Source organism: Cryptotermes secundus, unplaced genomic scaffold (assembly GCF_002891405.2).
Source record: "Cryptotermes secundus unplaced genomic scaffold, Csec_1.0 scaffold99, whole genome shotgun sequence".
Taxonomy (NCBI): Eukaryota; Metazoa; Arthropoda; class Insecta; order Blattodea; family Kalotermitidae; genus Cryptotermes; species Cryptotermes secundus.
The window spans coordinates 293,518-310,078 of NW_019725842.1; the positions used below are offsets into that span (position 1 = coordinate 293,518).

General features: G+C 41.4%; 1 protein-coding gene across 1 annotated transcript in view; it reads right to left on the reverse strand.

Moving 5' to 3' along the window:
* LOC111863626 (RGM domain family member B) overlaps window positions 1–12,879 on the reverse strand; it is a 173,345-nt gene extending 160,466 nt beyond the window's left edge. Inside the window, exon 1 of the mRNA XM_023850118.2 lies at window positions 12,546–12,879. Within this exon, the coding sequence (XP_023705886.1) occupies window positions 12,546–12,556 (11 nt within the window). The 5' untranslated portion in view covers window positions 12,557–12,879. The remainder of the gene's footprint in view (window positions 1–12,545) is intronic.
* Window positions 12,880–16,561: the final 3,682 nt, after the last annotated feature.

The following is a 16,561-nucleotide window of genomic DNA, read 5'->3' on the forward strand; positions in this document are numbered from 1 at the left end:
CATTCTGTTTAGTCTTCTTTCTATTGCTGGTTGGTTGAAAAGGTTTCTTATTAGTTGCTTGTTTTGAGTCGTCCGGTTTTTGTGTTTCTCCGCGTATGCTCTGATGACTTCTGTTGCATATGGTATGCTTAGATCATCGTGTAAGGTAGCGTTTGATACGTACCAGGGAGCATTAACTAGTTTTCTTTGCGTTTTGGATTGAAACGTTCGGAGAATTCTTGTGCTGGAGGGTTTGCTGCATCCCCATAACTCTATCCCATAGGTCCAGACTGGTTTGATTATCGTTTTGTGCAGGATTATCATACCATACATAACAACATTTATATCTTCCCTCCCACCACATACTGTCACACCCCTTTCTACGTCTCCCTCACCCTCCCCTCCCTCTCGCACCGACTTCACAAATATCATACATCACCAAATCAGTTGCGATCTGTATTCCCAACAGAGCAGATGATAGCAAATCAATAGTTAATAACAATAAATTTAACAGCTATTATTGTCACATCATTTCCAGATTAATGTCAAATAATACTACATCTATACCACGGGTCTCCAAGCAGTTCGTATACATGTCTTGAATATACCATTATGTCCGCTGGAGTATAACAAGAAGATTGCAGCAACTGACTTCATGATATGCAATATCACATGAAGAGTTTTTAGCCATATTTTACTCCATAACTTTCGTTTTGTAATAAGTTTATAATTCATTGTATTTTTATACCTTGTATTTTTTAATGTAACAGTTTTCAAGTATCCAGCTTTACTGTCACAATGAAATTGCAGTTCAGTAGTGTGTTAATATAGTAATCATATGTTTTGCCTGATGATGACTTTAAAAGCCGAAACATGTAGCTAGGGTAATGTTGACCTTGACCGTTATGTTGTGTTGCGACGGACTCCAATAAAGAATTGTATAATTCTATCTTGTTATGTGTGTGTGTCTGCCTTTAAAATGTAGAAAAGCACGTAAAAGTACAGTTATACGAAGCCGATACAGTTCACACAATCACAAGTGCACTGTTGCCGATAAACTGATTATTCACACTGTTCTGATTTGTAGGCAATGTTATGTGCGATATCCTTGTTACAACGGCATGTCATGTCTTCAGGGGGTAGACTGAGGAGACGGATTCCTGTTATGAAGGAGAGCTCTAATTATATTGAACAAATAGTCGCGAACAGCCGACAAGGAGTGCTCCTCCAGCTTGTGAGTTGGTCGGACCCTGACACCTCCCCACTACAATGCAAAACTAGCATGTTACGAAATACTAAATAGGGCCTCAAGCTTGGACAGCATGTTTGGATAAGAACAAGTGAGTTCCAGATAAGAAGGTGAATTCCTTGAATAGCTGAGCGACTATCAGCTTCTCAAGAAAGACTCTGCCCCATGGAGCTATACGTGCTTCTGAAGATCAACCATCTATGCATGTGGAATGGTGTGTATGTGTGTGTAATTTTATGGGGCGTTTCTCTGCAGTATAATATCCCTAATTTATGACAGCCATTTGTTACGTCGGAAGGCGTGGACTTATCAGTGTTAGGGATCCCCAGATACTTCGTGGCCTTCAAGTTGGCTGGGCATGGGCAAGACCTACATTATCATAAAAACGAACCTATTATTACCGAGACTTTAATAAGTAATCTCACACCTCGCTTCGTGTTGAATATGAATATGTTTCAGCAATCACAAACTGTTTCCATTTACTTCCATTTCGTGACGAGATGACCAGTCAAAAGGTGTGCAGCGTTTCGTGTATGTGAATGAGTGAACATTCATTTTTCAAGCTGTTCGTGTGCGTTGCACTACATTCTTCTTGGAATAATTACGTTCTTTGATAACTAAAACGAAAAAGAAGAGACTTGCAGCAACTGTATAAACTATTAAAATGCCTCTAATTTAGTTTCAAGAAGTCGTTTGCAAACAGCAATTTTTCAACTACATTCATACTGACAAACATATTTAAATATCTCGACAATCAAAGTGTAAAGTTGTTCCTGTGCTTCATTAATCACAATCTAATAAGATGGTAAAGTAGTTGGCTGAGGCACTATGTTACAAGCAGGAAGGTCCCGAGTTCGAATCCTAATTAGGTCACTTGATTTTTCAACTGGCCAAATCCTACCAGCCGCACTATGGCCCTGGTGTCGACTCAGCCTCTAACAGAAATGAGTACCAGGATTCTTCCTGGGGGTTAAGGGCTGCCGGCGAGTAAGACTGACATCCTCACCGCAATCTATGAGCCGATTGTCTGGAAAATGTGGGAGATTCGACGTCTCACAACCATATGGGCCTTCACGGCCTGTTGCAGGGATAGTTTTACCTTTATTTTTTACCTGATAAGACATATAGAGAAGTGGAGTTATAGCACCACTCATTCATAATCTCACTTCTGTTGGATGTCAGCAGTCAGTTTCACATATCGGCGGGTTTACTGCCGGAGAAAGAACCTCCGTACAGACTGGCTGGTAGGAGGCTGCTAGGGTCCTGATGACGAAGACAGACATTTGTCCCTTATCGGCAATCAGACTTCAATCGTGCAACCCTTAGCTTAGTCACAGTACTGACCGGTCTAGTTGACATCGAAATGTTGATGTTCTTGTCACCCCTTGATACAGCAACTAAGCAAAGGGGCTCAACTGGTGCCGCTGTCGACTTACATTCGGGAGATCCACGGTTCGAATACCTGTCAGGATGGCCACTATCTTCGGTGGGGTTTGTCGGGGCTTTTCTCAGTTCCTCCAGACAAATGCCGGTATAGTGCTGTAAATCAGCACACCCCACAGTGGCGAATGCATAAACAATTGTAGGATACATGGAAGAAATTGATCACGACGTTATTTGAGTTACTATCCCGGTATATATCTCGGGGGATCGAGGAAGACCACGAATACCTTCTTATCCTTCTCGAGAACTGAACCAGGTACCTCCCGAATACAAGTAGCAAGGGTTACCGCTTCATTATAATTCCTCGAACGGTTCTGCTCCCATACGTCGCATTGGGTGGAGCGGGATGTTAAAGATTTGGTATTTAATCCTCTGAAGCAAGAATTCTTTCTGAATAACAAGTAAAAATCCACTCCTTACCTCGCAGAGAACACGTTACTTCTCCATTATAAAGAACATTTAGTTAATGCTGTTAGGGAAACAATCTCGGTTGATTCAAAGTATCATACGAATCAAATAAATACACTATGTGGGGAAAATGAAGGATTCTGAAAACACTAAGGAGGTGATGCTGTACTTTAAATTGCATCACGAAATAAAATACTGTGAAAAAACACGACCACATATTCCTCTACCTATGGAATGTATGTGAATATAATATGGCTGAAAGTTAGTATCTCCTCCAATGTTGTGCCATATGATCTCATAGGTAGGGACTAACGTTTCGGAGAAACCTACTGCCTCCATCTTCACTCTTCTGTCCTAAAGATAAGACAAGTTCCTCCGAAACCTTGGCACCTCCCTACTTTACCGCACTGTGTCACTTCCCAGAAGTCAACTCCATGACAACCTCATGTCTCACATAAAGCAATTGCAGTAACAGAACTTCAGAAGAAATTTACAATTTGTTAGATGACATTGACATTTAAAACTGGAAGCTCAGTTACTTAAAATGTTTGCAGCGCCATAGCTCAAGCGGTTAGTCGCTGGCTTCCCACCACGGCGGGTCGGGTTCAATCCCGGGTCTGGTCAAGAAGGATTTGTGGTGGACAAAGTGGCGCTGGGGCGAGTTTTCTCCGAGTAATTCGATTTCCCCTGCCAATCTTCATTCCACCAAATTCTCCATCATCATGATCACCCGGGGCAGGTACAATAGGCCAATCAGTGGCCGCCGTGCCGAGTTGACCCAGATGGACTCCACCCCCCACTAGCGAATTAAAAAGAGAAAATTACTTAAAATCTTCTGCTGCAGCCTCGTTATTTTGTCGTAAAATTAATGTAATTGTTATTGATCACTATCCTTCAGTTATTTTCCCCTTCGAACTGAAGAAATGCAAATCACTTTAATCGTTGACTTCCTGGATTTTAGAACTTGAGTGTGTATGAATATCTCCAGAAAAAAAACGTTATAAGTTAAATAAAATGTTGAAACTTATCCCTAAACATTCTTCTTAGCCTACTTTCCTTATTTAAAAAAATAAAAGTAGGCTAATTACGTCACCTTCCTGTCTGTATGTCTGTCTATATATATATCCCCTCTCTTATCTGTTCAATGCCTGAACGAATCTCTATGAAACATGGTACATATATCATGGCATATGACCCCATATAAACGGCGTTATTCATAAACCTCACCCATCAGCAATACCAGCATTACAACTTCTGAAATTTCTGAAGTTAAACGTTAATAATGCTTGAACACATTCACCAAACTTCATGAAATTTGTACTGAAATCGCGCCACGTAAACAATCTCACGGTCAGAATTACTGGGTTTGTGGACTTTGTCCTTCGTCCTGTATTCTAATTTCTAGAGAACACAGCGTTTCGGAAAATGGATCTGTTTCTATCCTCAGCTGAGGGGGAGGCACCTACTTTGGTAGGTCCCTCAGAAAGAGCCCTACCTCAGTCACCGAACAACTCATGTCAGTATCATAACATCTACATAAATACCTGGGACCTGGCTTTGTCCAAGGGAGATAACAGACAAATATGCAATAAAATTGTGATAAACCATGCAAAGTCCTGAAACTAAGATTGAAATGGAGGCGAATATTTCATGCAACAAACCTAGCCAACAAACTAAATCCATGAAAACTAGTACATAGTATTAAATGGAGAATTTGTTAGGGCATTTTTCCCCATCGCTAAAGCCATCTGTGAATTAAAAGTTGAACACACGGAAAATAACCTCATAGAAACCCATGAAGAATCTGTCATATCATACTGAACTTCTCTGTGAGTTGGATACCTCATTGCTGATAAGGGGGATCCAAATGGAAGAGTTGTCTGAACTGGGTTGGTTAAGCATGCCATATGGGCGGATAACTGGTATTTTCTATACCTGCTGTTACTTTCAATTTCCAAAATCCTAACTTCATCCCAGCCCACCCCATGACCCAGTTCATAGGCATGTTGAGCTAATTTTGATTTTTCTCGAAGACTTTCTTTGAGGCTGTGCCTATGTTCACGCAGTCGCACGGCTAGATGTCTGCCTGTTTCTCCAATGTAGCTTCTGCCGCACTCACAGGGATACTGTAGATGCACTGTGCCGTCTGTTGCGGGTCTCTTTCTGGCCTGGCTTTCATGAGTGAACCCCTAAAGAGTGTGTTTAGTTTTGAAGACCGTCCTAAAGTTGCAACGATTCCCTATACGTTCGAACTTCTCTGATAAACTCTTCACATATGGAATATACAGAGAGCCCAGAGGCGTCTGCTCTTTATACAGACAACTGCTACCCTTAGAGTTAATGACCAAGCCAATGAAATCTTGGGGATAACCGTTGAGCTGGAGATCACTTCTCAGGCTGCAGATTTCTTTAATCAGATCCTGTCCTTCTTCGCATATGGCGGAAGCTCTGTTGTGCAGACTCTGAATCAAACCTCTTTTCACATGCGGCGGATGGTTAAAGTTGAATAACTTGTAGTTCACCTGAAAATATGTGGTTCACAGGCAAATCTCCAACACCTCCATGATGGCTTCTTCTCAACAGCGTACCTCATAAATCAGTCACATCAGTAATAGCAACACTGTAGCCTCGGAAATTATAGTGTTTTATTGACTTCTTTAAGAAAGACCATATTAAAGTTTTCTGTCTACTTGTCGTTATCAAATAAAGGAGAATAGGCAAATAGTTATTTCCAGAATTTCATCTTTAATCTGGTCACCCGGTTTTTGACACAACCGTGACACCATTATAATAGAAAGTAGAATAAAGCCAACAGCACATGTACACAGTTTCATTGTGTCTGTTTTGTGTAAGCCTGCATATTGTGATGCCACAGGACTGTCGACCTCTGAGCAAGAGTCCTCATGCTGCTCTAGAGCTGTTCCTTAAGGACAGTATTACGTGTAATCCAAGTGTGCCTGCTTTGCTTGAAATCGTAACATAAGTTTCTGAACAATCTGCAAAATATCCTAGCGCCTTTTATGCATGTACGAGCACGTATGGAGCCCGTATGACAAAACTAATTTCCATTGTTCTATTGAAGAATAGCACCTTTTTTTAGTTGTGCTGTAAATGTTAGGATACACAATATAAACCATTATAACAAATTAAGAAAAAAATAATATGTTGGTGATGAAGCTGAAGTATACAGAATAGAATGAGCTATATAAATCATGTACATTTAGAAAACCCGCTTTCATCTGAAGAAGAAAAAGTGAAGAAATGCATTTCCTGGCTAACAACTGAAAAGTAATTGAGGATTGAAACTTTCATAAGATATGAACCTCTTCCGGTATCAAATGCTAGAAAGTTCTATCAGGGATTTGAATTTGTATTGTATTGTATTGTATTATATTGTATTGAACTTCAGGGCCTGGTTGTCTACCCTAAAGAATGCTCGAAGTCATCTGAGATGGATAGCATCTAGTAGAACGTTGTGTTGGCTTTCCCTTCAGTGGTGAACTCACGCGGAATTTTTTATTTTCTATTTACACTTATAATTTCCCTTCAGTGCAGTACTATACAAGCTCCATTTGCATGTGAACATAATTTATCGTGACTAATAACTAGGCCGACTGCAATATGTAGTCACTAGCATATAAATATCGAAAAGGAGGACATAGATAAATAACATGAAGATTGTGATTAATTATTAGGGATTCGTAACCAGAAATTCTACATTTTACAACTTCAACACTTACTTGTGGAAATAATTTATTATGACTACTAATTAAGCATTCTGTAATATAGAGTCCTAGGAAATAAACATTGAAAAGGAGAAGGACATAGATAAATAACATGATGATTGTGATTAATTAATAAGAATTCGTAACCTGGAATGCTACCTGTTATAAGTGACAAGTTTAAAGGTGCGCATAACGTATGATGCTGGCGGCTCCCCCCCCCCTTGCTTAACGTCATAAGTCATAAGTGAATCGGACGTGAAATACGTGTTTCATTTATCTCTACAAATTTGTTCGAAATACGAGTACGTCTTGCTCCGATAAATGTTTAGCGAGAAGAACGTGAGAATTTTGTTCGAATTGCGTTCAGAAACGTACGCAGGTCTTCAAAGCATTATTTTTTCACAGTATAACCGAAATTTAAATGTGTCAAAGAAGTTTAGTAAAACTTCCCAGTACGAAACTTCGTGAAAATCAATTCAGCAGTTTTCGAGTTGTTACTTGTGAACATACGGACGGACAAACATGCCAAGGTTAAAGGATCGTTGCCAACTCGCCAGAGATTCGCTTTCAGTAGCCATAACACAGATTTTCCAGAAATGTACAAGCTTATTTTCCACACACATTGTTATACCCAGATGGACGGAATGTGTCCGCTTGTAGATACATACGTCAGCGCAATTTTCTTACGATACAAACCTTGTAAGGTTGGCAGGTGTGGTCCCATTGTTAGACAGTTGCTGTGCACACAGCACGCTCATCTATCGCGGTTTATCTGCTCCATGTATCGGCCGTTGGGACAGGCTTGTAAACAGTGGCATGAGCGGCTTGTCTGGTAGGCCGACAACACTCGGACCCGAACAGTCGTCCCATCAGAGTCAAGGTTCTTTCTTATTCTGTTACGATCTTACTGGCCGAGCGGAAGGCTGCATTCACAAGTCTCGCAGCAAAATAAGCGCATGTAAAATTAGGACAACAGGTCTGTTACGTGTCGCATATTTATAAGAGGGAATGTTCTGGAGCTGCATCTTATTTTATTCTTTAGAACGAACTCGTGTAAGTCTGGTTTCACGCGTGATTGTTGAATTCGAAGAAAAGGTTTGATGAAAGTAGAACCATCCAATCGTCTAAATCTCGAAGTACGTCCCATGTACATGTTAAAAGTTAAGCGTTCAGGTAGTCTCTCACGAGAATGCACGACAGTGCTTCAATAGTGCATGTAAACAGTGAGACATGAAGGTAATCCTGCCTAAGGAGGAGTACTGAGGACATGGAGGCTAAACTCTATGCATTCTTAACCTACGCCCTAGATGTGAGTGGATGGTCAGATTTGCTCTACGGTCGCTTTATTGTCTAAAAAAGGGACCCCGGTAGTCATTGGGATCTCGACGTAGCAGGGAAGAGATTAAAAATCAACACCAGCCATAACTGAGTGCAGATCGTGCGTCAGCTGTCGGCTTTACCGACTGAGCTATTCCAACTAATGTGTTTCATACAGAAGTTTAAAAGAAATCACCCACGTTGTTCTCATATGACAGTTCCTCAATGCTGCTTTTCATTCGGGAGGGTGCATTCTTGACCCCGAGGCTGGATATTTGACAGGTTTCCCGTAGTTTTCCTCCAATAAATTATTGGGGTAGTAACTCTGAGTACCTTAGGACATTTTGCAACCACAATTCCCCACGTCACTATACCGCATTTTCACTCTTTGCCCTGCTGCTTCAGTTGTTGATGAAACGTCGTTAAACATACTCTGAACTATTTATCTATGTATCTATCTATCCATCTATCTGTCTCTGTCTGTCTGTCTATCTATCTATCTGTCTATCTAAACTCAACGCAAGGACGCTACCTGCACACACAGGACAGCCCAAACAGAATAAACGCACACAGACATCCATGCCTCAGGTGGGATTCGAACACATGATTCCAGTGTTTTAGTAGGCGAGGACAGCGCGGCCACTGTGATCGGCGTGACGCCTTGTAGTCTGATATATTTACTGACGTTTCGGAAGAACACTCTAAATAAGCCGAGGGTGGAGGAGTAGAGTAAAGAGAGCAGCAGAAAATGTGGGGTTCCTAGAAGGGTCGTTTTGGAAGGCTTAGGAAGACTAACAAAAATAATACGTCTGAGTGAACAAGTTAGAGTTTGTATATACCCCCGGGGATTTCACAGCTTTAATATTGTTCGGTCACGAAGCAGCCTGCTTGTACAGGCACCAGAAGTTATTTTTCTCTGTCGTTCTACCTTCTAAAAGTTTACTGCACCTGAATTCAATAAGAAGCCTAAATACATTTTATTGTTAATTCACAATACTTGGTATGCTACCACAAGGCGTAATCCATGGGCAGCTCGAGGAAGCTTGGAGATTTTAGTTTTACTTGCTTACACGAATGTAACCAGGGCATGGAGATGCTTTGAAAATATATTTCCTCTCAACTTGCTTTGCATTCAAGATTATCAGTACTTGTTCCCGCTCGTGACCAGAGTCCAACAGAAGGTACTGTGTGCTTCCTTTTGACTGTAAGGACATAGTTATGCATAATACAATAAAACCTGAGATCTGAAAGCTGATGCTTAAGTTCGTTCACAGTTTATTTATTGCCGAGAAATGAAGATCTATCTGCGATGATCAAATTGTTACTTAACTGTTTAATCATCCACAGTGCCTGTACTCCTCTCTGTTTGCTGTACGCGTTCTTAGACGTTTGTTTGTATTCGTGACTAGCCGAAAGGGAATGCCTTCACATAAATTTTATATTACACACGTGCAAAGTATGTACAAGAGCTGTACGTGTGATGTTAATAGCGTGTAATTACATACTTACAGAACCCTCGTGGGATCTGAAGTGTCTGTGTATGTAACGGACAAATAGATTGTATTAGTTGCTTATTCATTTCAGAAAATATGAATTAAAATTACATCAGAACTCAATTGAATATAACCCTCTATCTGAGGTAGATCTGATATGTACCACGCTTCGAAAGTTGATTCTACTTCCATCTTCAGATGATTGATGTCATATCGACATTTTCTTCTGTTTTATTCCCTGTAGTACAAGATATTAAATAACCGAAAGAATAACATATGGCGAGTTATAACAATAAGAAAGAACGTTTTGTATGTTAAATATATTGTATATTAGACAACAATGGCAGAACATAATCTTGTATATTGGATCAGCAATTGCTACAAAACTTTGGACAATCAAAAAGCGTAATGAACGGTGTGCTCACAAAGATGACTCTAAATTGAATAGGGAAAAGTAATGAACTCCAGCCCTTCAGAGTTTCTGTCTCTGACACACGAACAGAGGGACAAGCTGCAGCTTAATTGGTTCAGGCACTATGCTACAAGATGGAAAGTCGCGGGTTCGATTTTCGATGAGGTCGTTGAATTTTTCAATTGGCCTAACCTTCCAGCAGCACTATGGCCTTGGGGTCGACTCAGCCTCTAACAGAAATTAGTACCAGAAATATTCCTGGTGTGAAAGGTCGGCCGGCGCGTAAAGCCGACAACCTCATCGCCATCTGTGAGTCGATTGTCTACACAATGTGAGAGCCTCGACGTCCCACAAACCTACGGGCATTCACAGCCTGTTAGAGGGACACCACGCCATGAAGATGTGTTGAGGACTGGAGGTATATATCCACTATTCTTGTCCTGGGTACTACATGGAGGTGACGTGTCAGATACACGCCACAGGGACACCCCCCCCAGTACCCATTGGAAATTAGAATGGGTGTGCCCCAGGGCCGGTCTGGACGCTGTGGAGAAGAGAATCTCTTGTCCCTGCCAGGAATCGAACCCCGATCAGCGAGCCGGTCGCTATATCGACTGAGCTATCCCGGCCATGTACGTACATAAGTGGAATAAATATCAGATCTGTCACATAAATCTAAAGGTGCCATGAATTCTGAGAGGTCTGTAACTTAAACTTTATTAAGGGCCGCGCCATAGCTCAAGCGGTATCTCACTGGCGTACCACCGCGGCGGCCCAGGTTCGATCCCGGGTCTGGTCAAGTGGGATTTGTGGTGGACAAAGTGGCGCTGGGGCAGGTTTTCTCCGAGTACTTCGGTTTCCTCTGTCAATCTTCATTCCAGCAATTGCTCCACAATCACCCTCACCTATCATCTGGGGCTGGTACAGTAGGCCAGAAGTGGCCGCAGTACACGGGACTTAATCCCACCCCAATGGCAATAAAAAATAAACTTTATTATCGTATGGCTAAAGAACACGAGCGTTTATTGCTGGGAAGGGCCTCCCTTACTTGTTTGCTCATTTATTTTATTTAGCGACCCTGTCAGTGGCTCAGACTGTACGGCGTCGAACAGTAGAATGATAGCAAATAATGAACTGGAAAAGATATGGAAGGAAGCGGTAACGGCCTAATTTCATACACTCTCCTGGAATTTTCCAGAAGGGACTGAGGGAACCAATAATGACCTAGATTAAGGTAATCAGGGGACCTCCGACATACAAAGCAGAATGCTTGAGGATCGCTTTCCCGTCCTTGTATGTCTCCAAAACTCGTGATCGAAATTCGACGAAATTTCTAGTGCGCAGGGTCTGCATTAGACGTTGTCAAGTGACTCCAAATTTTCTGATTACTCTTAGTTTACTTAATGACATAATTAGTAACTCAGACAGTATAATGTGTAAAAATTGAATGGTAGTGAATAAAGAAATGGATAAGAAGTGAAAGGAAGTGGTCGTGGTTCAGTTTGAAGGCTGTTTATTAGAATCTCCCTGGAGGGACTTAGAAAGATAACGAAGGACTTCAGTCAGGATATTCGATGACGCTTTCGAGATCTGAAATGGACGCCCCCCGATACGAATCAGAAGCTCTATCCCTTGTGCATATCCATCGAGTATAACCTCTGCTCTACATGAAGCATGTACAATTACAAGATGTGAATTGCTGTCCACGTATAGCTGTCTAGTTAATTTCCGTGTGATGATTGAAATTGCATGTATAAAATAAAATATTCCTAGATTCTTTTTACGATATCACGAATATTTAACGAACTAAAGGTAAAACTGTTTGCACCAGTTAGTGCGGATGCATTTGTGTTGATATATTTGTATCTGTAACGAAACAAAACATATTTGATGTACGGTAATTAGAAATTAGTGCAGATTGGAAGATTTGAAACCCACAGTTTAATAAGTACCTTTGTGCGACTGATGTAAGTTCACTATTTCTGAAAGAAATCACTGTGGCTACCGACACTTTTATGTTGACATTAATATTTTATCTTACCGTTTGTAGGGATACGGAAAGTACAGGAATAAACGTCTTTGGTGAAGGTGTAGCACGCGTTACGTAGCAGGTAAGCGGGACATTGTCCATTCAGGTATATTTAACATACATGACGTTTCCGTTATTGTCTTTACATCTGTCTTGAGGCGATTGGTTACAACTATACTCGCCCTTATTTTATTACATTTAATTATTCGTGACAGCAGTAGCACGAAAAATTTTGAATGTTAAATTCATATGTTGACCAGTAAATCATCACTGAGTTTTCAACAAGTTACATTCAGTGTGTTCTGAGCTATGTCCAAGCCGCTTACAATTCAAATTGAAAATAAAGGAGAATATAGTAGTATTGACAACAAAAGGAGTAACGGTAACCCCCGAAATGTCTTAAAATTAAATATTCTAGAGACAAAGAACAGTACCAAACGTAATTGCGATGTTGCAACTCAGCGAAACACAAAACACTCCACTTCCTTACCTGGTAAGCATAATCCAGAACCATCTAATTCTGACGCTGTGTGGAGAAAACGAGAAGTAGAAAAGTTCAAGAAGTTGTGAGAGAGGTCAACACACACAGTAGCACATTATCCTACAGATGACAATCTGAGACGCTAAAAAATTCTCACTCAACTGTGTTCAATCAGACACATTTCAATCCGGTGATTGAGTAATATAGTTGTCACCGGGTACAGAATTTCGGAGCGACTGAAAGACCTATGGTACGGAACCATATGGATGGTGATTTACCAAGAGTCCCCTCGCTTGGGATCTTCATTTCAATTTCTTCAATTGGCTTTTCTCACGTCTCAGTCCAAGCCCGAACCATTGTGAGTGATTGTGTGTACATCCTTCTGCTGCTCCCCTGCATCACTTCTTCACACCCCCGCGCTGTTTCCCCGCCTTTTATTAGCACCCTCCTCTTCCCATAGTTGAACGGACCGTCACAGCTGGCTGGACCAAATCACGTCTCGTCCCTAAAGCAGTCACACACCAAGGACAGCCAGAGGGAAAGCGAGAAAGAAAAGGCACGAAGGCATTCTTACGCTTGAGGGGGACACCTATGGATCATCGAATTTGGCTTCTCGCTCTCTCAAAAAAACCTGCGGGAGAATGGCTTCCCAGAAATGAATTGTTTTTATACCTAAACATTACACAGGCGGAACAAACCTTTCCTGCTCTCCGGCTCTACCATTACCATATATACGAGAGTACCTTGTTCCTCGTGAGCGTCATTCAAATGGTTTTTGATAATATGTTTTCTAGCATTATGTCTAAGTGCTCTGTTAGCTTCTGCCTGCTCTATGCATGTACAATAATTTTGTTTGTATTTATCCTGTTCTGTGGGTTATTTAACGACGTTTTCTCTATCCAGATTATTCGACACCATATAGCGTCGGATGTTAGGATAAATTGGAAAAGATTTTGAAGGTAGTGGTCGTGGCCTGAACGAAGTGCTATCCCGGCCTTTGCTGGAGGAACTGATGAAAACCGCGAAAAACCACAGTTAGTATAGCTGGTGACCCGGCCGAGATTCGAAATGAGCAACTCCCGAATACAGGATTGACGTCCCTTACTATATACGTAGCAACAGTCTGCAGATTTAACTACCTGTGTGTCGTTTCCATCGAAACTTCCAAAGCTTCACTCCCACAAAGCGGAGTAGAAATTGTTAGCAGGGCTTTGGTATTTTATGAAATCTAATTCGGATTTCCTATGTTAATTTCCTATTAAAGTATTTTTATCAGTTCCACATACCTCCTAAGTGGTTTTTCCTTCAAGATTTTAATTGAAACGTTGCCGTCATTCCTCAACTCTCAAATGCTTGCTACGTGTCCCACATATTCAATCTTTCATTTCATCACCATAATCATATTTGGTGATGGGTATATATTATGAAGTCCTTACTTAGCCTGAAGTTGACCTAACACCAAATTTAATAATGCTTGGAGCTATACCTGCTCTCCCCAACACGTTTTCATAAGGGTAGTGCTTAATTAAGAACAGGAAATATTTTCCGCAATTTAAACCAAAGGTATCATTTTATAAGAGGCGTATAGTGAAAGGTTTACCACAAATGCCTACTCGCACTTTGAACAGCAAGATGTGGTCAGTGTAGCTGCTGCATAAAGTTCTAGTACGTGTACGTCCCATGTGTGAATATTATACTCTCGACAAATGAAATTTCTTAATGAGACAAAATCTACTAGTCGAATCTATTGTCTTCTCGACAGATAGCTCCCTCAGTTGCGTCTTCCCAACCTGCATGTTGTATGTATTTCATGTTTTCCTAGTATCATATGCAGTTCTGATCATCTTATTTTTCCGGATTTTAGTTCTATAATATTATCTACATTTTGTCATGCTTTTTGTGAGGTTCTGATATTTGCTTTATAATCTTGTCCTCACACACCCTTAATACATGTCTTCCTGAACTGTTTAAAATTTGCCAAAAGTATTGCTAAGAAAAACGGAAAAACCATCTCCTTGGCTTGAGTCCGTAAGCGAACTATACTGACTGAGCGACCGCCGCTTGTCGGCGAAGTTTGTGTCAGCTTTAGCGGATAGAGGGTATCGCGTGGTCAGCGCAACGACCGCTAGACCACAGAGGTTAAGAACTAAATTCATATTACAATGCTTGCTAACATTCAGTTCAGAAGCTTTTGTCTTCTCTTCTGCTGTCAGAAAAAGACCATGAAAATTAGAATATACAAAATTATAATTTTGCCTGTGGTTCTGTATGGGTGCGAAACTTGGTCTCTGAAATTAAGGGAGGAACGTAGACTGCTGGTGTTTAAGAACAGGGTGTTGAGAATATTCGGACCGAGGAGAGGTGAAGTGACTGGAGGTTGGAGAAAACTGCATAGTGAGGAGCTTCATAGCATTCACCCTTCTCCAAGGAATGATTAAGTCAAGGAGGATGAAGTGGGAAGGGCGTGTAGCACGAATGGGGGAGAAGAGGAATGCATATAAGATATTGGCAGGGAAGGCCAGGAGGAAAGAGACCACTGGGAAGACCAAGACGTAGGCGGACGGACAATATTAAAATGGATCTTAGAGAGATAGGATGGGATGGGATTGGTTTGATCTGGCTCAGGATAGGGACCAGTGGAGGGCTCTTTTGGACACGGTACTGAACCTTCGGGTTCCATAAAATTGTGGAGAGTTCTTGAGTAGCTTCACAAATGGCGGCTTCTCAAGAAGGACTCACTGGAGTCTCGAGGAATAGTTGGCTGGAATATGATTCTGAGTGGCAGAATCCGACCACATCGCGCAGTTCGGTTCTGCATAACAGCCTCAGCTTAGGCTACTCTGCGGCAACTTCACAGGCAGTGGTCCTAACTGTACTAATCCACCACACAGACAAATCGTCACGTAGCGAAGGCCCTGTGCAAACTGCCACGAATTGTGGCAGCAGACAATGTATAGAACTCTTTGTGATAGAATGGGACCTTGGAGTTCTTCTAAAAATATTCAAAGGGGCGAAAGCCTAACAAAACAGTAATAGATAGCAGTAAGGGTTTCCGACCCACCTGTCCCAGGGCAAACACCCAGCTGCATCTAAAATGCCGAAATGAGGATAGACGGAATGAATACTGAACACAGTCTCTCATGTACGTGTATACTATAGAATTTGAGGGTTGTGAATTCTTTCTTTCTTCTGGGATATAATGCCATGTAGTCTGTTGAAAGTTAACGGATGTTTCGGAGGAACTGTCGCCTCCACCTTCAGTTTGTTCACTGTCTCCTTCATGTTGGTCTCTTGCTTGGCTTAGACTTCAACCCTGAAATGGGTACAAATATCCCAACGTGGGTTGACTTTCAACGGACTACACGGCGTTACATCCCGGAAGACAGACATAGTCTTGAAGAAAGCAGTCTTCTGGGTTTTGGCACCGTGTATATGTGGTGTTAACCGACGTATCGGAGGAACGTATCGCTTCCATCTTCAGGGTAGAAGAAAAAATATAGGAAATCTGCAAGCGAAGAGACCGTGAGAACCGGTAAAAGCTGAAGATGGAGGCGATACGTTCCTCCGAAACGTCGGTTAACACCACATATACACTGTGCCAAATCCCAGAAGACTGCTTTCTTCATAGTCACCGTCGAGAAAGCCTCAAATCTTACAGACATAGTCTTCATTGAAGAAAGCAGTCCGAAACGTCGGTTAACACCACATATACACGGTGCCAAATCCCAGAAGACTGCTTTCTTCATAGTCACCGCCGTGAAAGCCTCAAATCTTACATAGTCTTCATTGTTCAAGTTTTCCTTTTGGATAACAGTATACCGGAACCTAATGGTTGCACTGTGGTTCTGAACCACCCATTTCAACCAGACAGCAATCTGCACCTAAAATACTGAAAATAGCGTAATTTCTTTGTATACTGAACTTAAATGCTCAAATTTTCTCTTCAGATAACAGCACAGACTATCACAGTGGCCGCTCAATGCAGGATATTCATTACCTTCGGTCTCTTGAACACAGGGATCAAG